This window comes from Mastigoproctus giganteus, chromosome 1, assembly GCF_048544385.1.
Source record: "Mastigoproctus giganteus isolate SK-2022 chromosome 1, ASM4854438v1, whole genome shotgun sequence".
In the NCBI taxonomy this organism is placed as follows: domain Eukaryota; kingdom Metazoa; phylum Arthropoda; class Arachnida; order Uropygi; family Thelyphonidae; genus Mastigoproctus; species Mastigoproctus giganteus.
In genome coordinates this window covers 36825625-36849432 of record NC_143575.1, presented here as the reverse complement: position 1 = coordinate 36849432, position 23808 = coordinate 36825625, and the positions used below count along the sequence as shown (strand labels likewise).

The 23808-nt window shown below is 38.4% G+C and overlaps 1 protein-coding gene across 2 annotated transcripts in view; it reads right to left on the bottom strand.

The window, feature by feature from the left end:
• Positions 1-7098, bottom strand: part of Eaf (ELL-associated factor) — a 164340-nt gene extending 157242 nt beyond the window's left edge. For both annotated transcript variants that reach the window (XM_090379554.1, XM_090379546.1), the window contains exon 1: positions 6971-7098. In XM_090379554.1, coding sequence (XP_090235680.1) covers positions 6971-7076 — 106 coding nt within the window. In that variant the 5' untranslated portion in view covers positions 7077-7098. The remainder of the gene's footprint in view (positions 1-6970) is intronic.
• Between the last annotated feature and the right edge of the window lie 16710 nt (positions 7099-23808).

Sequence of the window (23808 nt, the reverse complement as noted above, 5' to 3'; positions counted from 1 at the left end):
CTTCACTTCCTTGGATTATATGTATTTCTTAACTAATAGCATAACCCCTCCTCCCTTCCGATCCTGTCTATCCCTTCTGTAGACATTGTACTCCCCAAATTCCAGTTCTGCATTCCTTATATCTGTGTGACACCACGTTTTTGAAATCACCACAATATCTGCCTTTGATGTTTTGAGCAATACCTCAAATTTATCAAGTTTATTTACTAAACTCCTAGCATTGGTGTACACGCAAGTATACATGCACCTGTTCTTTTTCTTAGCTACCCTAACACAACCCATGTGTTTACTTGTACCCCAATGATTCCCAGCAGTCTCTGAAATATCCTGCATCTTATTTTTCAGACTGCGGCTCATTCCAATAGAAGTAGTGTAAGAATCACTTTCACCCCTGCCAATGGCTACTATTAATCTATTAGTCCTTGTATCCCCCCACTCTAGCGGTTTTCCGACGCACCTAACACTGCCTCGATAGCATCAGCAAACATTCTTGCACCCTTTCTATTTAAGTGTATCCTATCCCTGTAGAAGCAGTTTCTCCTGTTAACAAGTACAGACCAGACTGAAAAAAATTCTACCCCTTGAGCCTTGCACAATCTTTCCAGGGCCGAATTGATCGACAGGGCTCTCATCATATACTCCCTCCTATCGTGTCTGGGCAGAATTGCAGGCACTTTCAAATTCAACCCTAATTCACGGCTTTTTTTCAACAGTGACCTGTACTTGTTAAGTAATTCCGCCAGTCTCCTACTCTTAATATCATTAGTGCCAACGTGTACACCTATATCGCCTTTTGTGCCCTTAAAGAGATATTGTCTCACCTTGTCAAACTCCTTTCTCGATTTTAAATTTGCTACTGTCTTTGTCTAGTATAATAAAGGAAGTAGCGTTCTCATATATTTTCTTCAAAATCATAATATATGGGGTATCTATGCCTTGTCTTTCCAGTGCTCGAAACATTGTCTTATGCTGTATGGAGTCAAATGCTTTTTCATAATCCACAAATACCAGGCATAATGGTGTTTTATATTCATTTGCTTTCTCCATCAGCTGTAATATTACGTGAAGGTGATCCATAGTTGAGAATCCTGTCCTAAAGCCAGCTTGCTCTTTCGGTTGATTATCATCCGGTATTTTTTTTCTAATCTGTCAGTAATAACCCTTGTGAAGAACATGTAGATGTGGAAAAACAAGCTAATTGGTCTATAATTTCCAATTTATCTCCTTTCTTATGCAGCAAAACTATGATTGCATTACTCCATTCCTTAGGCATCACACCTTTTCTAATGCATTTTGTGAAGAGGCTTGCCAGTTTCTGTGTCATGTCTCTTCCTCCCAATTTTAACAACTCTACAGTAACTTCATCTTCCCCGGGGCTTTCTGATTCTTCATTTTCTTCAATGCATGTTCCACCTCATCAGGAAGGATATCGGGTATGTCATATATGTTACTAATCTGCGATTCATCTTCCCCACTGCTGGCATCATTCCCTCACTCCTTGTATAATTCTCTATTAGTCTTCTGTTATTTGAATTATGCCTTCTCTGCTATTTATAAGTGAAATTGAAAAGAATGTGATTAATTATTTAGAGGAATAAGAAAAAAATGTTTATGTGATAAAAACGGTTTATCTTGTTGTGAGAGCAACATAATTTCCAAACCCTACACAGTAATAAAACACACTAACGTTTATATAAATATGTTTCCAGCGTTCATTTGCATCCAATTCTTTTGTATACATACCAACTGCATACCTATTAGTTGTAGCTTGCACATATCTTTCTGTGAGAACCCCAACAACTATAATAACTGTACACACTATCACATATACTGACAGTTATGTAGTATTTTTTACAGGTGGAAAGCAGTATGCGATTGATCAGATTTTTGCTTAACTACAATGACAACAAGATGCAGGTGTGGAATTTGTTAGTTTTATAAAACATTACACTGCCAAGTAAACATACTGACTTCTTTTAAGAATAATTAGAAATAAGAACTTGATTAAATCATCTCTATTTGGCTAAACTAATTTGACATCACAGTTTCATTAAAATAAATTAGGTAGTAGTAGTAATAGTGGCATGTGATGCAAAAAAACAAGCGTACGAGTTTATGCAGCATCAGCCAAAAAAAATTCACACAACCATTCCCTCTAAATGTTTGTCCAGTTCCTCCTTAAATTTATTTAACCTTTCAACTTCCATGACAGGTGGAAGTTTGTTCCGGCGATTAACCACTCTCTGGCTAAAGGCAAATTTCAGCACATCCATTCTACATGTCTTTCTTCAATTTGAATTTATGCCCCCTTAAGTTTGTAATCTGAACAAGTGGAAGAATCCCATCAGAATTCAGCATGCTCAACCCATTCAAGGCCTCGTACACCTCAATCAGATCACCTCGCAGGTACCTAGTCTCCAGCCGCTGCAATTTGCAGAACTTAAGCCTCTCTTGGTAAGAGGATCCCTTCATTCCCCTCACCAATCTCGTTGCCCTTCTCTGTACACACTCAAGCAAATCTACATCCTTCCTAAAATGAGGCCTCCAGATCCGTACGCAGTACTCAAGGTGTGGCCTGACCATTGCCTTATAAAGAGGGACAATCACCTCCTTTTCCCTGCTAGCAAAATTCCTGTATATCATTGACAAAACCCCATGACCTGCCCTGGCATCCTGTCTACATTGCTCAGAAATGTAGACAGGCTACATTGCTCAGAAAACTTCATATCTGACTGCACAATTACTCCCAGTTCTTTTTCATTTTCTACCACGTTAAGTGTAGTACCACACAGTTGGTATGTTCCACTGGGGTTACTTCTGCCTATATGCAGTACTTTGCATTTGTCAATATTAAACTTCAGTTGCCACTTCTCAGCATATCTTCCCAAATTTTCAAGATCCTGTTGCAGTAGCACACTGTCATTAACAACCCTGCCAACATTTGTATCATCTGAAAACTTCGACAATAAGCCTGATATACATTAGCATTAGTAGAGGCATATGATGCAAGAAAGCAAGCTTATTCAGCATCAGCCAAAAAAAAAAAAAACACACACCACTCCCATTTCACCCCTCCGTTCGTTCGAAATACCTGTCCAGTTGAGCTTTAAATTTGTTTAGGCTATCAACTTCAACAACAAGTGATGGAAGTCGGTTCCACCAACCAACCACCTGCTGGCCAAAGGCAAATTTCCGCACATCTATCCGACATCCGTCCTTCCTCAATTTGAATTTATGCCCTCTGAGGTGATTATTCTGAGCAAGATGAAGAGTCCCATTGGCATTGAGCATGCTCAAACCATTCAAAGCCTTATACACCTCTATCAGATCACCTCGCTGGTGCCTAGTCTCCAGACACTGTAATTTGCAAAACTTAAGCCTTTCTTCGTAAGAGCAACCCTTTGTTCCATTCACTAATCTTGTTGCCCTTCTCTGTACCCGTTCCAGCAGCTCTACATCCTTCTTGAAATGAGGCCTCCAGACCTGTATACAGTACTCAAGATGTGGCCTAACCATTGCCTTATACAAGGGAATAATCACCTGCTTATCCCTGCTAGAAAAATTCCTGTATATTATTGACAAGACACCATGAGCTACTCTTGCAGCTCGTCTGCACTGCTCAGAGAACTTCATATCTGCCTGCACAATTACCCCCAGGTCCTTTTCATTCTCCACCACTGTCAGTGTAGTACCACAGAGTTGATACGTTGCTCTGGGGTTACTGTTTCCCATATGTAGTAATTTACATTTGTCAATGTTAAACTTCATTTGCCACCTCTCAGCCCATCTGTTCAACCTTTCCAGATCCTGTTGCAGCAGCATAGCGTCAGTGGTGTCCTTAACAACCCTGCCAACCTTTGTATCATCTGCAAACTTGGACATTAAACTTGATATCCCATCATCAATATCATTCATAAACACCGAAAATAACAACGGACCCAACACTGAACCCTGAGGAACTCCACTAATAACATTAGTCCACGTTGAGCAGTGTCCATTGATTACCACTCTCTGTTTTCTGCCACTCAACCATCCCCTTATCCATAGCAGCAATTTGCCTCCAATGCCACACTGCTCCAATTTGTGCAGCAGTCTTCCATGTGCAACAGTATCAAAAGCCTTTCTAAGATCCAAATATATAATATCAAAGTTATTCCCTGCATCCAGTTCTTTTGTGACTACATCATAGAATCCAATCAAATTGGTCAGGCAAGACCTGCCCTTAACAAAACCATGCTGCGTCTGAGCTATAACTGAATTCTTGTCTAGATGATCCTGCAGTGCTTCTTTAACCAGTGCCTCCATTAATTTACCTGGAACAGAAGTTAAACTAACAGGTCTATAGTTACTTGTGTCAGCCTTTGATCCTCCTTTGTGAATTGGGATTACATTTGCACATCTCCAGTCTATGGGTACCTCCCCTGAGTCCAAAGAAGCTCTCATAATTATGGCTAGGGGTTTGCTTACTTCCTTTGCTGCCTCCTTTAATATAACTGGATAGATCCCATCCACCCCAGGTGCCTTTTTTATGTTTATCCTCAACAATCTCTCCTCCACTTTCCTCTCAGTTATTACAAAATCATCCAGCTCACTGCCAATGTTTACTTTACCTACATCATTCTCCTTCCTGAATAACTCCTCATGCGTGAATGTAGATGCAAAATACTCGTTTAGATTGTTAGCCACCTGAGCAGGATCCTCAACTGTTGAACCATCAATATCCAGTGGACCAATCTGATTCATCCCTTTCCTTCTTGAGTTTAAATATGTAAAGAACTCTTTTCTGTTTTTCTTTGCATCCTTTGCCAAGTATTTTTCGTAGTCTGCCTTTGCCTGCCTAATCTCCTTTGTGACTTGGTTACAGACCAACTTATATCTATCATAGGCTTCAATGTCACCCATTAATTTGTATGTATCCCATGCATTTTTCTTCTCTGCCACATGTCTCATTAGTTCATCTGACAACCATTTAGGCCTAAACCTTGAACAATATTTCTTAGTTGGTATGTAAAGCCTGGTAGCCTCCAAGATTAGTTCCTTGATATACTTTCATCAATGTCTGATAAATATATAAAACAACATTGGACCCAACACCGAATCCTGTGGGACTCCACTGATAACATTAGTCCATGAATAAGGTGAGGAAAAACAACTCATCAATAGCAACAATACACAGAAAGCACTGGGAGCCAACTTCAATAAATTTGTGATCTGTGACTGTTACCTTGACATTATATATATATATATATATATATATATATTTTTTTTTTTTATTTATTTTTTTTATTGTCATTTTTGTTAGATATTAAGATGTATCACAAAAGTATCGAATTTTGGCAAAGTGAATCATATTGTTATTGCTTCCATTCCAACAGAAAGTATAATTTTGGTAAGGGTTCTGAAATGTTCTAAAGGCCATTCAAAGTGAAGGAAATGAATTTTCCACTTCCTCTGCTCATTTAAACTCACAACAACAGCATCAGTTTTCATCAAAGTGTTCTAGAATGTGTTAATCTTTCTAGTTAATCTTTGATGAAAAGTGAAAACATTTCAAAGTGTTCTATAATGTGTTCTAGACACAACAGCAGCTGCCATTCTAGAATGTGTTCTAGAATGGCAGCTGCTGTGGTGTCAATCATGATAAGTGAAACATAGCAAGAGAACTTCAGCCACATCACACAAACTAATCACATAAGATCTTCAGCAAGGTAGCAATTCTTTTCCTACAGCAATAAAAAGTTTTCTAAACTTGCCATATCAAAAACTCCATCCATCAAAGTTAATTTTAATAATTTGTGAATGTGTAATTAGGAGTTTTTTTTTTTTTTTTTTTTGATTTGGTAGTTGTTGGCGCATCGGCTTCTGTGGCCATATTGCACCTCCCAAGGTTTTTGCAGTACTTTGATCCAAGCCCGAGGCGGGAATCGAACCCGCGACCTTTGGGTTGCCGGGCAGGTATTTTACCCACTCGGCTAGCCCGGTCGGCGTAATTAGGAGTAACAATTAAGTTTCACTAATAAGAATGGTAATCATCTGATAACAACGATATTAAGGAAATTTTATTTTTATATATTTTTTTAACAAAATGCACTTTATTTTAATATGCAGCCTTTACTGAGAGTCAATGGTCTAACAGTTTTAAGAAATACAAGCAGTGAACTTGAAAAATTAGACAAACTTCTTTGAACTACTTGAAATAATGACTGGCTCAGGCCAGCCTGCAAGGTTTAAACTGCATAAGAAAAAGCTATGGTCTAAATACTTAAAATAAACTGTGTCCACAAGTCGCTTTGGTACTAAACTACTTGGCATATTAACTTTTCAGCAAGCCAACTGTTTAAAAGTGGAGCAATATCAATACAACTTGTGGAAACACGAAGCTTTCTAATAACTAAATACTGTACTTGGTATCAGAAAGTAAGTACTAAGCCTAGGCCGGGAGAAGAGAGGGGGGGAAGGAAAAGGCCAAACCTTGCTTTTCACTATAATTAGCAGGGTATTAAAATTCAAAGGTTAGATAGATAAAAAGTTGCTCGACAAAAATGAAATATTCTCGAATTGTCTGGAATGCCTCTCTACTTAGTTTTCACGTTCACGATCAAGGTCACATTACAGGAACCATTAATTAGCAAAGTTTGCTAACAAAGGTAGGAGATAATTTGTAGTGAAGTTGTTTATACACAACTGCAGCTCATTCGAAAATAAAAATAATAAATATTTTATGGTAACTGAAGAAATAAGCGCAACCTCATTCAATTTGCAATATGGATTTTGGGAAAGTTATTTTGCTAACTTTTTTATGTATAAAACACGCCTGTTCAGAAACTTGATAAATGTCTTAATAAAACCTGCCTGCATTTTTAAATCGTTACATCACTAGATGCTAAAAGTTATTTCAACCAAAATACAGAATGTACAATGCATGTCAGTATTTCAATGGCAAAGACAAGCATACATATGTTACACTTACATCTGATGGAATGAAATGCCGAATTTCCGCTGCTCCCAAAACTTCGTCCTAAACGAAATTCTTTCCTTTCATTTCCCAAACCTAACCTGTCTGCTATGCTTGTCATTTCAACTAAAATACTTAAAAAAAAAAAAAAAAAAAAAAACACTTCGGAGAAATATGATGATTAAATGATACTGCAGGCTTGTTTCTGACTGAAGAGTAGACTATATGTCGGACAAATGCAGTTTCTCACTAATTTCATCCGAGTTAAAAATTCACTCCAACACAATATTAGTTTACTGTTTATGGAGTTTTCACTAATTATTATTTCCCCCTAAGGTCGGATTCGATAACTTCTAGTCCACCCTCGAAAAAATCTAACTGTACCTCATTCATAACCCAACTCACTTTTCTCACTACTGCTACACGTATGACGAACGTAAAGGCGCTTTAGCGACAAGGGCTATTCTAACGCATGCGTAACTGTTCCTTTAGTATAGGTAAATACATAGGAGTTGAATTTGGTTTTTAACTCATATCATAGTGAGAGAAGTGCTTCAACAGCGGGAAATTCAAAGTATATTTATCTGTACAATCAGGGCCAGCTGTAAAATTCAGAATCATTTACATGAATAGATAGCAGTGTTTCTTTTGTAAGCCCGATAAGTCTTGTTTTCTCACGAGCAAATTTATAATTGAGCACAGCAACTGTGCTCAATCCATCCTGAGCTGGATATCATCATACTTCCCTTTCTTGGTGATTCCTTTCTACTTCTCTCTCTCTCTCAGGGTAATAGGGGGGAAAAAATTTTTTTTTTTTTGACCGGTGCAGCATAAGTCTCAGGCTTCCTTGCACCATATGGCTAATGATAATAATAATAATAATAATAATAATAATAACATACGGAATACAGTTGAACAACATGAACAAAATCCAAATTATATTATATGCTGATGATCAAGTTATAATTGCAAAATCGGAAGGTGAATTACAAATAGCAGCTAACGAACTGAATAAAATAGGCAAAAAGTACGAAATGAAAATCTCTACCTCAAAAACAAAATCAAACCACAAAATGATTATGTGGAAAAAACATACAAGGAGTCAAAATTGTTATTGATGACAAATTAATAGAATAAATATCTGATTTCACCTATTTAGGAAATTTAATATCAAATGAAGGGAAAGTCATCCACACTGAACTACAAAAATATAATAAAATGAACATAACGATTAAACGCAACTTCGGAAAACAAATGACAACTGAAACAAAATTACGACTGCCCAACATCACTTAAAAATCAGCCCTCTTCTACAGCTGTGAGACTTGGATCATAAATAAGAAAGATGCAGACAAAGTAGAAGCAGAAAAAAAAATGAGATTTAGATATTCGTGAAAAGAAAAAAAAAAGAAATTTAGATATTCGTGAGAAATTAAAAATTAAAAGTAGAAAACACAGTAAATTACATAAAATGGTATCAGAAAAATGGATCTGCCACATAGAAAGAATGAATCTAGACTGGATCCCAAAATTAGCCTTTAACTACAAACCTACAGACAAGAGAGATGTGGGTCAATCAAGACACCTCCAAGAGCTACAACGGAATAGGTCTTAAACAGTAGCGGATTAAGATCGGTTGAGGCCCCGGGCGCAGAAGAAAATATTGGGCCCCTTAAAAAAGAGAGAGAGACAGGGAAAATAAAAATACATGTTAACCATTTTTTAAAATAAATAAAAAATATTATGTACTATTAATGTTTTATTTCCGATAAAATTTGAATATAATATATGTATAATATAATTAATAATAGTATAATAATAATCACAAAGTTTTGAACTAATAGTTGAACATATTAGTTCAACTAATTTGTTGGGATTTTGCGTGGGCCCTTCAGAAGTCGGGGCCCAGGGCGTCCAGACAACACACATACTCTTGCTCAGACAACACACATGAGGGAGCATAAATTCAAATTGAGAAAGGTTCATTGCAAATTTCGGTTTGTCTTGCTGGCGCAAGACAAACCAAAATTTGTTGGTGGAACAAACCTCCACCTCTTGTTCAAGTGGGTAGGTCGAATAAATTCAAGGAAGAACTATTATTAGAGACAAATTATTGGAGGGAATAGACAGGTGATGTGGAAAGGTTTTTTTTTTTTAATTTTATTTTTTGGCCGCTGCTCTTTACAAAAATTATGCCAGAAAGTAAACTTAAAAGCATGCTTTCTTGCATGCTTTTTAAGTTAGATGGTTCAACTGTTGATGATCCTGCTCAGGTAGCTAACAAACTAAATGAGTATTTTGCATCTACATTCACACACGAGGAGTTATTCAGGGAGGGGAATGCCAGAGGTGTATTAAACTCTGGAAGTAAGCTAGATAATCTTGTAATAACTGAGAGTAAAGTGGAGGAGAAATTGTTGAAGATAAACATAAGAAAAGCAACTGGGGTGGATGGAATCTATCCAGTTATATTAAAGGAGGCAACAAAGGAAGTAAACAAACCCTTAGCCATAATTATGAGAACTTCCTTGGACTCGGGGGAGGTACCCATAGACTGGAGATGTGCAAATGTGACCCCAGTTCACAAAGGAGGATCAAAGGCTGACACAAGTAATTATAGACCTGTTAGTTTAACTTCTGTTCCAGAGAAATTAATGGAGACACTGGTTAAAGAAGCATTGCAGGATCATCTAGACAAGACTTCAGTTATAGCTCGGACACAGCATGGGTTTGTTAAAGGGCAAGTCTTGTCTGACCAATTTGATTAGATACTCTGATGTAGTTATAAAGGAACTGGATGCAAAGAATAACTTTGATATCATATATTTGGATCTTAAAAAGGCCTTTGATACTGTTGCACATAAAAGACTACTGCACAGATTGGAGCAGTGTAGCATTGGAGGCAAATTGCTGCTATAGTTAAAGGGATGGTTAAGTGGGAGAAGACAGAGAGTGGTAATCAATGGACACTGCTCTTTGTGGACAAATGTTATTAGTGGACTTCTCCAGGGTTCGGTGGTGGGCCCATTGTTGTTTTGTGCATTCATCAATGATATTTATTTTGCTCAATGCTACTAGTTACTTTGGAATAAATTTATTAAATTTCAAATGGTAAAAACACAGATATTAATTATATGTGCAAATTAAAAGATTTGTTAATTATTATGCAGAGGTGGAAAAGCATTTTGTGCACAAAGAGACGTTCAATTAACGAAATAAATTGCAATCAATTTCAACGTTTTGAAACTGCTTTGAGGAATTTTCAAGTCATATTATAGCAACTTGTGTTGAAAATGGAAATCTAAAGCAGATTCGAAGCGTTGATATTAATTGCAATTTTATTTTGTTAAGTGGAGGTTTTGTGTATAAAATCTTTCTTGCCAACCCTTGTAACAGTGAATAAACTGTTAATTTGCAACTATACATGGAACCTGCGTCGTTTTTTTTTTTTTTTCCTTTTGAAATTTAATGATTAATTTCTGCCTAATTAACTTCCACATTCTCCACCGAAATACAAAGTTTAATTATTTATTCATAAGTCTTATACAGAATGAATTATTTGATATATGAACCAGAGCTATAATACTCAATACGTTCTACGCTTTATTAATATTTGTAAAAGAATAAGAGTTTATGAATATGATACGTAGAACACTTCCCCATGATACTCTCCAGAAATTAAAACGAAAACGTTTTTTAATTGTTTTCGTTTTTATTTCCGGAGAGTATCATACGGAAGTGTTCTAGTATCATACTGAGGTAAACTCTTATTCTTTTACACAGAATGAATTATTATATGTACTAAAAATTGGGTTGACACATGTCTCACTTTCCAAATTAATGTTCCGCAGGCTTTCCCGATATAGTGTGCTTGCCGGACAACTTTCATCCCAGAATAATTAAGATACTCAACTCTTGCTATTACTCAACAATCAAAGTGTATGAAACGGTTTCCGGACAAACTCGTTACTAACATTAGCAATTTTGTAAGATTACTTTAGATTATGTTCATTCCAAGTGTATTTATTTAATGTTCGTCCTCATACACAGCCCAGATGGTATAGTCACCATCCTCTCACACCGGACGGAAAAGACCTGAATTCGAACCCAGTCAGTGACGCAACAAATTTTATGGCCCTTTTTCGCAAGGTGGCTGAGTTAGTCGGTTTCAGGCGAGTGTAGCATGGTTTTTCTCAGAAATTCGGGATTTTTCGTCCAGCAAACAGTAAATCGATACACGCAATTTACAGACATATACGGCGCGATATGGCTTAAGTTGCTGCTGCACCTAAAACCCTACAACAACCAACCAATCCCCACACTGGATGGAAAAGACTTGAGTTCGAATCCCATCAATGACGCGAGGAATTTGTATGTGCCTTTGTCACAATTTCGCGAAGTTAGTCGGTCTCAGGCGAGGGTAACATGGTTTTCTCTCCCGAAACTCGAGTTTTTCGCCTAGCAAACCGAAAGCCGACCTCCGAACACACAGAATTTATAGACATCATCTATATGGCACAATATGTTCTAAATGGCTGAAGCGCCTTAAACCCTACAATAACAACAACTTCTTGCACACCAACTACCAAGAGATTCCCGAACACAGGGTCAGTGTTAAAGTTTAGGGTTCCCCTAATGTTCCTAGCTAGGACTAAGGGATTAGGGACCTATTCAATCAGCGACCTGGGCATGTTGAAATACCACCTCTCCCCTAAGGATCTGTCCTGCTAGCGGATGCAGAGTTTAGTTTTTTTATTTCTGTGATTCATGGATATCCTATCAATCAATGCCAGATTTAGATAGTCTGCAGGTAAAACATACTTATCTTAGGATATTATGTCTCGTGGAGACATAATACCGTACAACGGGATTGTACGATTTCGAGCGGGAAGTATTTGTAGCAGTTGTTGTTGTGTTTTGGCACATCAGCAACGTAGGCCACGTTGCGATGTCTATAAATTGCTTGTTCTGTGGTTGATTTACTGTTTGCTGGACGAAAAACCATGTTATCCTCTACTAAGATCGACTAACTCAGCCAAGTTGCTGTGAAAAAGGCATATAAAAATTCCTCACATCATTAAGAGGATTTGAAACCCGTAGAAACCGTGTCAATGCATCCTAGTAAAACTGGACTTGCTAGTAACTGTCATGGGTCAAGGGTATCTATTCTTAGTGATTTTATTGTAGCCACCCTCCTTTTTGGATTTTAAAATGTGACAACCCTAATTCAAAACCATTTCATATTTCCTATTCTCATATACGGGGTCATCGAAAAAGGTGTCCGCGATTTCCCTTTTAATTATCTTCGGAAATATTTCATCGATTGCTGTGATCGTAGCAGCAAACAGTGAGGTAGCTCACTAAGTTTTATTTGACACCTCAACAATGACCTTGGGTGCGCCATAAGTGTACGCAGCCACTCAATCTCATTTAACACGGGACTAACAAATTCAGTACATCTGGGACGGTCTTCAGGTTTGATTTCGTGTTTGAGTTGAATCTTGTATGCATGCAGTCTCAGTCGCTTATGAAGCACATTATCTGGTTCTTTTTATCTGTTAGAAACATTACTGCAGGGATAAATATTTTAGTAACTAAACGTGTAGTGGTTGTATCCCATCTGATTTGCCAAACATGTATAAATTCATTATAGCATCCCGCCTTTTCTTTTTTAATATCAGCTTCAGTGTTGATAGTAATTCCAAAAATTTGTGCTCTTATCCGATTCAGAATACAATAACGTAACCCCGTGAAAGCCACCATCAAATCAAGAGGTAGTAGTCATATGGGTTGCAGCTCCACTTGCTACACTGTGTTCTTCAGGAGACTGTTTCCGACTTTTCGAAACACCTCTCTATCTAAGACCTGAATGCGAGTGACTTTATCCTGCACCAAACTCCATGCAGGCCCTCGTGGGTAGCATAGTTGGTAGAAGTGTCGTCCTCCACACGCCGGATGAAAAAGACTTGAGTTCGAGTCCCCGTCAATGATGGGAAGATTATTTTTATGAACCTTATTCAAAACTTGGCAGAATTAGTCGATCTCGGGCGATGATAGCATGGTTTATGCTCCCGGAAACTTCGGTTTATAGTCCGATAAAAAGAATAACGACCTCAGAACATATGCAATTTACAGATAATATACACGGAGTAATATGGTCTTAGTTGCTGATGCTCCTAAAATCCTACAATAGCAACAACAACTCGATGTACTATGTTCATTACGTCTCTTTGACATTATCATCCGTTTATGGAGGTGGACCTGTTCAGCTTCGGTTTGCGTCAAGTTGTGGTGTTAGTTCTTTGGAGTGACACCAACCGTTGCCACCATCTACTTCAGCTGGCGCTTTGACCTTTGGACGGTAGTCCGCTGAAGTGACTTTCCCCAATTTTTAAAAATTATTATTATTTATTACAATTATTATTATGCTGGTTTTCCTGCGTAACGCACCCGCATTCACTTCCGCGAAGGCAGGACTAGAACCTAAATCCATCATAATGGTAGTGTCCTTTTATTATAATATAATATAATATAATATAATATAATTATTAGTCTATAAAAGTCCTTTTTGGGTCGGAATAAGTATATATAGTGTTCTAGCAATCACCCACTGAACGGAGAGGTGAAATTTTTCAACAGAAGGAAAGTTTACACTTGTATAAACTACATGAAGTGGTTGGAAAAAGAAGGATGACTGTGAAACATAACTAAGATGATAAGTCTTGTTTCAGATATAAAATTTTCCTAACTCAATTATATATGATTTGGTTAACCAAATCAATTATATTTGATTAGAGAATTATCAGCTGAAAAACTTCGAAAAACCAGCGAGACGATATGTCTAATTTACAGGACTAAAGCGAGTTTTGAAAAAAGAAATAAGTTGATGGAGTGGAAATAGAGGTTGTGTGACCTATATAAAGAAAGGATGGGAAAAATATACGTGAAAAAGGAAGAAACAAATTCGTTCGACCGGCGACACCTCGTCTCTTCGAGGAAAGCTAGAAGGCACTCTAGCGGACGAAGGAGAAATTTCGATAACCGAGGCACAACCGAAATACTGAAATGAGTAACTGCAGAAGTTGGTTTTGTAATCTGCAAAATCAATAATAATAGCTGTCCTGGAATTGATAACCTCGAGGGCATTTTTATTAAGCGACTACACAAACTCTATCCATCTGTCTTTGCCACAATGTATAATAAATGCTTGAACGAGGCAACTCTTCCTGTCCTTTGGAAGACGGCATTGTTAAAATTAATTCCCAAACTTGGTACTTCTATCTCTGCTAAGGCCTATTGTCCTATTGCGTTATTGTCCAACTTGGGTAAAACTCTTGAGCGACTTATTGCTGCCCGTCTAGATTGTCTATTTACTGAAGCTCATTAAAGTCCTCTGACCAGTTTGGCTTTCGTACAGGCTGTGGAACTGAGGAGGCCTTGGTTGTACTTCTCTCCAGAGTAAACAACTGCACTTTTAAATATGCTATGGCTATTTTCGTAGATTCCTCTGCAGCCTTTGACTCCCTTTGGTGGGACAGCTTCTTTGCTCGCCTCTGGGCTGCTCGATGCTCCTCACAACTCTACAACTTAGCCTGCAACTACTTTCTCCACCGTTCTGTACAAGTCATTTCTGGAACTCAGCAACTTAGTTGTTCTGTCTCTCGAGGATGCCCACAAGGTTCGGTGCTTGGTCGACTCGTCTGAGATTTCTTTCTAGATGAGTGGCTTCGTTCAACTCCCGATGCTTCTAAGATAGCATATGCCGATGATCTAACCCTTCTTGTCCTTGGTAATTCTCGTGCTTCTTTGGAAAGTACTGCCAGTAGCATTATGAATGATCTGTGCTCTTGGTCCGCTATTAATAAACTTACCATTTCTCCTAACAAGACTAAGCTTCTTTATCTTAAGGGCAACCTTAACATTTTCAGCCCTCCGATTGTTAAACTTTTTGGTCGTTCTCTCTCCATGGTTGACTCGCATAAATTTTTGGGTATTATTCTAGATCGCAAGTTAAACTTTTAGAAACACATCTTGCACCTTCATGATAAAATAGCCAAGTATACATCTATGCTTGTCCGTCTTTTGCATCAATCCTGGGGTATTAACCATCATACCCTTCGTCTTTTGTACAAAGTGGTGTTTGTTCCGGTTTGTACCTATGGCACTGGCGCCTGGTTTTGGTACACTAAGAAGATTGCTCCAAAAGAAACTCTCCTCTATCCAAAAACTATCTATGCTCTTAATGATGAGTGCTACCTGTCGCAGATGTGAGAAATCACAGGTGGCGCCTGACCCTAACACTATGTCGCGCCAGCTGGTTAGAGAGACCATAGTTTTCCAGTATATAAAAACTTTATATATTGTTATTCTTGGTAAGTAATTTGAATACAAGGATCCAGACCAGAAGAATAACTTGAAAGAAGATAAATTCAAATTGGAGTGATACAAAATATTTTAATTTCAGGGAAGACTGGAATATTATTTTGAATTATATATTTTGTGTGTACTGTTTCATTCATCAACACCACACTATGGATTCTAGTGTATCATCTCTGTTTGATTCTGATGGGTACTTGTCTTCGTCGATTGCATATAAGCCTACTAAATCAGCTGGGGAAAAACATCCCATAATATTAAAAATAACAAGAAGTGATCAGGATAATTCGGCAGATGATAAATCTATTTCATCTGCTTCTGATCCCAGTTCTGACCTGGATAAAAATCCAAATCAAAACAAAGATCAAAGCAAAGACACAGTTGCCAACGCTTTCGCTAATGTACAAGAATTCGTGCAAAATACATCATTCACTGAATGATGTATTTTGCACGAATTTTGCATGATTGGACCTTGCGGAGTCTTTAGATACCTCGGTGGTACTTTCAACAATGACCAACATTAAACACGCACTCGGAGAATTTTTATCTGCAGATAGCAGCAAAGTCACGAAGGAAGCCTCAAACTATATACATCGTTTGTGGTCAGACCTGGAGTCACTTACGAATGCATCATTGATCGACAATGAACGATTGAAAGTAAAAACCTCAGAATTACAAATACGCACTGAGATTTTTCACCATCTAATCAAGGACCAACCCAAACAGCATACCTTTGTTGAAGCAGTTAGAGGATCAACTGCTGCTGCAGCAGGCATTCAACGTACTGAAAATATTGTATATAAACCTAGAGGAGAAGATGAACAATTACAACATAATTTTTCTCAACTTCCTTTGGACGAAGGTGTTATTCCCCCATCAAAAAAATAAATTTAATGACCCTAAAAACATCATTATATTGAGACCGAATGCCGATTCTGAAATTTCATCCAGTCAGGATATTAGAATTAAAGTGACAGAGGTGTTCAAAAAAGAACATCGAGATATTAAAATCAAAAATATGAGGTTAATAAGAAACAAAGGTCTCTTAATTGAAACTACTAATCCCATGGATGCAAATAAAATTAGCAAAATCACACAGCTAACAAATGCAGGTTTGTCTATGGACAAACCACGGTTACTAGACCTAACGGTTTTAATTTACGTGTGCCGAAAGAATATACAAGGGAGGACATATTAGAAGATTTGTTTATAAAGAACCTAAAAGATCATGGGTTTCAACCAGAGGAAATTAAAAAAGGTACAACGTTCAGATTTAGTTGAGGCTCTGGAAATAAAATAACAAACTGGGTAATCGGATTCACCCCCCAAATTTTTAAACGCTTAATACAGAATGATCCTATCTTTCTTGGCTTCCCTTCACATAAATTCCGTCGTTTCACAGTGGTTACAAAATGTTTCCGTTGTCTGGCCTATGGCCATTCAGCTATAAATTGCACACATAAGACCGCGTCTTAGGGCCACTGTGGAGGCGGTGGATATGTGTTTGCTGAATGCACACACAGGAAAGAACCCCCTCGGTGTGTCAATTTTAAAAGACGCAACAGAGATTGTCAGCATTCAGTCCGAGACAATAACTGTCCTGAGTATAAAAGAGCTGTTGAACTAGTAAACCAAAAAACTCATAATGAATAATACGGCCACTACAAATTTTTCTAACGTTGTGGGTGTGAATTTTGAGGGTATAAAAATATTGCAAATAAACTGCCAGCGTTCACGAGTGGTCATGGATGAAGTAAGAGTGGCGATGATTGAAAATAATTATGATCTTATATGTTTTCAAGAACCTTGTTATTCGACTCAAGCAGAGGGCTTGATTCACAGGGTTATGGGATTCCCGTTATCCCTCAGAATTGTTCATTCTAAAGAAACTCGCCCTAAAACTGCAATAGCAATATGCAATCATGAATTAGTAGTGACAACCATCTCGGGAGAGTGTACAGACACTGTAACTTGTCTTTTGATCTCGTCTCCAATTATTACTTTTCATCTAGTTTCTCTGTATTGCCCTCGGTCAGCAGATATTCAAACGTCCTTACATCAGCTGGATCGTATATGCACAAAACTTGCTTCAGGGAATTTAATTATATGCGCTGATTTAAATGCCAAATCATCTTTTTGGCACAGCAGAATTTCAGACAATAGAGGCTCTGCTGTGGAAGATTTAATATTGTCCTACAATTCAGTAGTTCAAAATTTGCCAAACAGACCTTACACATTCTCGTCCTTAAATGGAACATCAAACATTGATGCAACTATCACCTCTGTTAAACTGGACGGGCAGATAACTAATTGGAATTTTCTACCATCACTTATTAACAGTGATCATAACGCTATAGTATTCAGTATCAAACCCACAGTTAGAAATGCGGATCTAGAGCTGGCGGACTTGAGAAGATATTCCATGGAAAAAATTAAATGTGACAAGTTTAAGAATTTTCTAAATTTGTTCTTTCGTCCTGAGGTGGCTTCTACTTTAAATTCCTTATCTGCCATAGAATATTCAAACTATGTTTAGTCACACTTATTCCTTGCTATGAGCTACTCTGCTAAACGTAAACAATCCAGACGCCCATCTTCCCCTGGTGGACTTTGGAACTTACTCCATTAAGAACCCAAACCATGAATGCTAGGAAAACTTACCAACGAAACAGGCACCTGGGACAGACACCGATGTCCAGAGACTGAAACAACAATACAATGATCTAAGGAAAAGGCTATATAAAGCCGTCGCAGATGCAAAAATTGAATGTTGGCAAAACTTTGTTCATAACACGGGAAACACCGAACCGTGGGGTCTAGTGTACAAGATTTCCAGGAACAAGTTAATCTCCGGAGACATATACAAACACTGTTATAGTGGACGGACAAGAAACTACCGACTGGTACTCTACTGTTGGTACTATTGTAAATAAGCTTTTTCCTCAAGACAATCCAGAGGATGATTCTCCCGAACAAGCAGAAATTAGGAGAGACAATCAACAATATATTGGAACATGTGACGTCAATCCTTTTACTCTTGTTGAAATAGGAACAGCTGTTTCCAAACTAAACAGTAAAAAATGTCCAGGGATGGATCTGATAGAAAACCAGACAATAGTCAAATTTTATGACCTATTTCCCAATATCCTCCTCAATCTCATGAACAAGTGTTATAACGAGGGAATTTTTCCAAGACTGTGGAAGATTGTCCTATTTAAAGTTTTACATAAGCCTGGGAAGTCGACATCTAATCCCAGGCCATACAGACCAATCTCCCTATTGGCACACTTGGGGAAACTTTTTGAAAGGCTGCTCTTTCCAAGAATACAAAAAACGTTACAGGATAACCATCTATGTTAAATTAATGAGTTCGGGTTTAAAAAAGTTTCTTCAACAGAAGAAGCCATTGCCACCCTCAAGAACTATGTAGGCGCCTCTGTAGCTAGGTGGGAAGGAGCAGCAGTGCATAGCACACGCTTCTTGATTAGACCGGGGTTCGAGCCTGTCACCACCAAATACGGAGGATGCGGAAAGGTCAGGGAATGACCATCGCATTTCTCGGAGCAATATGGCCTTAGTTGCTAATGCTCCTAAAAACCAAACAACAAAAGAACTATGTAGAAAACTCCCAAGCTAAGTACGTGTTGGCAGTGTTTATTGACTTTGAGGGGGCTTTTGACACGGTATGGTGGGAGAGTGCCCTTGTGGCACTGAGCTTGGGAAGATGTGACAACTATACTTGTAGAATCATCAGGTCCTACTTCCAAGACAGATCCATCAGAATTTGTGCTAAACACCTAGTGTATTCAGTTACCGTTTCCAGGGGATGCCCTCAGGGGGCGGTACTGGGGCCTCTCCTCTGGAACGCAGTCTTAGATCAGTGGATGACGAAATACCACGAGGAGGCTATGAAAATCGCTCACGCCGACGACTTAGTAATTGCTGTAGAGGGCCGTTCGAGGAGGATACTCGAGGAAAAAATGCAAATTATATTAAATGATCTATTTGTATAGACCAAACTTAACAAACTAAAAATATCACCAACAAAGACCAAATTTATGACCTTCAAAGCTTATTTTAACTATAATCGACCTCCTAAGATCTTGGTAGACTCTCAAATCCTATATGTATCCCAAAACAAATATTTAGGCATCCTAATCGATGATAAATTAAGCTTTCTGCCACATGTATGTAAACTTAGAGATAAAATAAGGAATTTTACTGCCTCAATAATAAGAATATCAAGGAAAGAATGGGGACTTAGTAACAGAATCTTGTTTTTGTATTATAAAACAATATTTCTGCCAATAGTTTCATATGCTGCAACCATTTGGTATCACAGAGTCATAACGGTTAAAATGAAAATGAAACTTATTTCTCTTCAAAGATCCATGTTATTGTCTGTTTTAAATTCCCCTAGAACTGTATTAAAGAATGCATTACAAGTCTTAGCCGGAACCATTCCCCTAGATCTGTATATCGTATTCAAGGGGAAGACAGGTCCGCTTAGAAAAGGTTTGGCTTCGGAACTAATGGGAATAACATCTGATCCAGTGAACGAGTCAAACAAGAAAAGAAAAGATTGTGGGAACATCTGACATCTGTGTGGCAGGATCAGTGGAATGCCAGCGAACATGAAACTGTTACGAGGCAATTTATAACCAAAATGGACTTTACTGCCGCCAAGGAAATAAATCCTTGGTTTGCTCCTTCGATGAATACAACGTACTTATTAACGGGATATGGATCCCTCAGAGCCAAGTTACATGAACGTGGACTTGAGCCAGACCTTTGCACTTGTGGGGGTGTGGAAACTTGGTCTCATGTTTTATTTGACTGCCCACAGTATCTTCAGGCACGTTTAGAGTTGTTTAGCAGTGTATGTGATCTGACAGAAGACATTGGTAGAAAGCTGTAGGAATTTTAATGCTTTACAAACATTTTCAGTGACTGTTTTTAAAAGAAGACTAGAAATAATATCCCTTCACCTAGGAGGAAATTAGATGAAGGATGTACAGATGAATTATTAAAGTCCCAGTGGTCTTCTCCGTTCTGTGCCAGCATGTCTTAAAACTCTTCTTCAGTTGGTTCTCTTCTAGTTGCTGAAGACTTCTAATTATTCTTTTTCCCGAGAGTCCTAACTTGTGTATGATTTGGAATTCCAATGACAGTCCATAGGTAAGAAAATGTAGTTCATATCTATATGGTCACAGATCTAGATGTCACTTAAGACCACACAAGGTATAACTCCAAAAGTTTCAGAAGAAGTTATGCTTGTAAACTATGTTTCCATCTAGTTCCTTAGTTTTTAATTTCAGGTATCACGCACCAGAATCAATCAACATTCTTATGAGAATCCTGTTAACGCCCGACAGTCCCTGTATATTCTCCCATTAGAGTTCTATCGAAGCATCCGATCTGCGACTTCCAACCAGGGAAGACTACTGGAACTGACTTCTTTATTAATTGAAATCAAACTGGACAGTTCAACTTGTGACTTCATTTGAAAATAAGAAAATGTACTGAGAATTATTGAACTGTGGTGAAAAAGACTAAGACTAGGAAATCATGTATATATGTTAATATAATTGTTACAATTGTTTTGCTAGTACATCCTCCTAGCCTTGGTAAGGGCAACCTGGGAGCGGGATTGCAGGCACTCGCCAGTATTGCACTCCCTCTGGCAGGTGTGAGATTTTCGGTGGTAATAACACCGGTACAGGAGGACTGTTGACCCAGGCCCGGTGCAAGGGATGGGCACCGGGCAGCAGCTGCCCATACGTTGGCTGCACCTTGGTGGCATAATAGCCTGACACAAACAAAACAACACACATACACTGACTTTTAAGGCCCATTATGCAGAGTTTCTGCACCATAACAGAGTACAAAGGTGGAGATGGGCTAAGGCCTAGGAGCCACCTCGATAATAAAACACACACACAGTACCTTGATTACCATTATATAGAATGGATATATATATATATATGATAATGTCTATAAAACTGTATATAATCTTGTATATAAATTGTTTATATCATGAGAATGTACATAAAATTGTGTGTAAATAAATGGAAAATGTCGTGCTGTCTCGACAGCTGTGCTCCAAGTTTTAAACGGTTGCCTACCTCTGGATCTCCAAATCGCTTATCGAGATTTTTGCTATTATCTTAGACATGCCATTCCAGTTTACTTCACTGTTAATATCCACTGCGATCCTAAGACCGAAAAAACTCGTTGCTGGAACCACCTGGTTCAACTCTGGCAAGATCGATGGTTTTCTTCTTCAAAAGGTATGGTCACAAGAAAATTTATTCCGTGTCCTTTGCCTTAGAAATGTCTATTCTAAAATGGTCCTCTTTCTAACTGGTCATGGTTCCCTTCGTGCTAAACTTGCTATGTTTAATCTGTTTGATTCTCCCCTCTCTAACTGTGGCAGCCCAGAAGACCAGCAGCATGTTCATTTCACCTGTCCATATTACTTGGATCTTCGTCGGCCTCTGTCTACTCTGTGTCAACCATTCTCCACAGGCAATGAGTCTTCTCTCTTGGACTCCAAAGAAAATTTCATCTTCTACAAGATTTTGCACATAAAGACTTTGCCAGACATTAGCATTAGTAGAGGCATATGATGCAAGAAAGCAAGCTTATGCAGCATCAGCCAAAAAAAAAAAAAAAAAAAAAGACGTGGACAAATCATCAGTAGTGCCCCAATTTCAGGAACTACTCCTATTCCAGCTCTACCACCAGTCTTGACCAGCATCTTTATCATCGCCATCTCGTGATACCACCACTATCGTCCCTACCACCATTTTTTTAGCTCAAGTACCATCTTCACTACCATCTTCAAATTGGACAGTTGGTTAACAAATGTGTACGACGCCGAATGACATCACTGTGTCTTCTTGATTTCTATTTCCTGTTAACCTCAGGCTCGTCCTGAGGCGGGGCCCACATCCTTACACTGGTGCAGGATGATTTTTTTTTTAATTATTATTTTTCCCATTTTATTAACTTATCTTTATTTTTACTGAATTTTATTTTTATTTTTTTTACTTATTTTTATCTTTAATTTTTTTATTATTTTTTAAAAATTTATTGTTAAAATTAAAGTTGTTTGCTCATATTTTGAATGATTTCGACATTCAGTACGTAACACTCGAGGTTTGCTGCGGATCGCGCTCAGTTGTGGCCCGCCTCCTCGCGGCGTAAACGGGTATCAGGACGCACCACCCGGGTGCTTGTTGGTTCCTGATAGCAAAGCGGCCAGAAACAACTAAACAAACACATACATGGCACAAACATAGCAGTACACACATTTCTGGCCTTTCTGCAGAGTTTTTGTAACATCACAGTGTACCATGGCAGAGTTGTACTAGCGTTTGGGAGCCGCCTTACATAAGATACTATACATGTCGACATGAAATGAGAAAATGTTTGTGCAGGTATCGCAGTGGTATCATCCCCATCCTCCCTACTCCGGGTGGAAAAGGCCGGGTTCGAATCCCGTAGATAATGCAAGGAACTTCAATGGGCTTTTTCACTCTGTGGCTGAGTTAGTCGGTCTCAGGCGTAGATAGCAATGATTTTCCTCCCTAGAAACTGGGGTTTTTTCGTCCAGCAAAACAAGCAAATTGACCAGACAATATGCGCAATTTACATACACAATACACATGGGTATATGTAAAAAATTACAGGGTGACCCTAATAAAATAGTTTGGTTTGAGGTGAGTAACTCTTCACCATGACAACCCATAAGCAAACATCTTTTTGACCAGCATAGCTGTGAGAAATAATAAACCTTAAAAAATAATATAAATATCCACAGACAGCGGCTACGGTGGGGACAGCTTATCCAATATTTTTTTTTCAGTCCTCACATATAAATATACGGATAGTCAACGTCCACAAAGTGCTTGCAATGCTTCGTTGACAACTTGGCGAAATGCTGTCTTTTTTTTTTTTTTTGCATGTACTTAAGGAACAGTCATATTTTGCGAATATTAATAAAATATTCGCATAGTGTTTTCGAAAGAAGGGAGTGAGATTTCATTGATGCGGTGGGAATGAATAGTGGACAGAGTGTGTTTATTAGGCGGTGCCTGTGGTTCCCACAGAACCGCACTTAGTGGCGTTGGGAATATATAAGACTCTGCAAAGCCAAGGAGCCTGAGTTATGTGGGGTACCTTAAGTTATGTGTTGTTCATCTGGCCACTAAGTTGGGGGGGGAGAGAGAGAGAGAGAATAAAAGTGTCTAAGCGTGAATAAGGCAGACTTCGAAGCTCTTCTGAGGCAGCAGCATGCTGGAGAGCATGAACTATGTCGTTGACAGGTGGTCTATTCTTCCAAATGAACAAAGTCGGTGATGTTTCATCCACGAGGAAGGGGGGGGGGTTATGAAATTCTGTGGAAGGTAAACCGGCAAACCGGGTTGTGGCAAAATCTGTAGTGCCCTGCAGCATTGGCAAGCTGAAGTGGC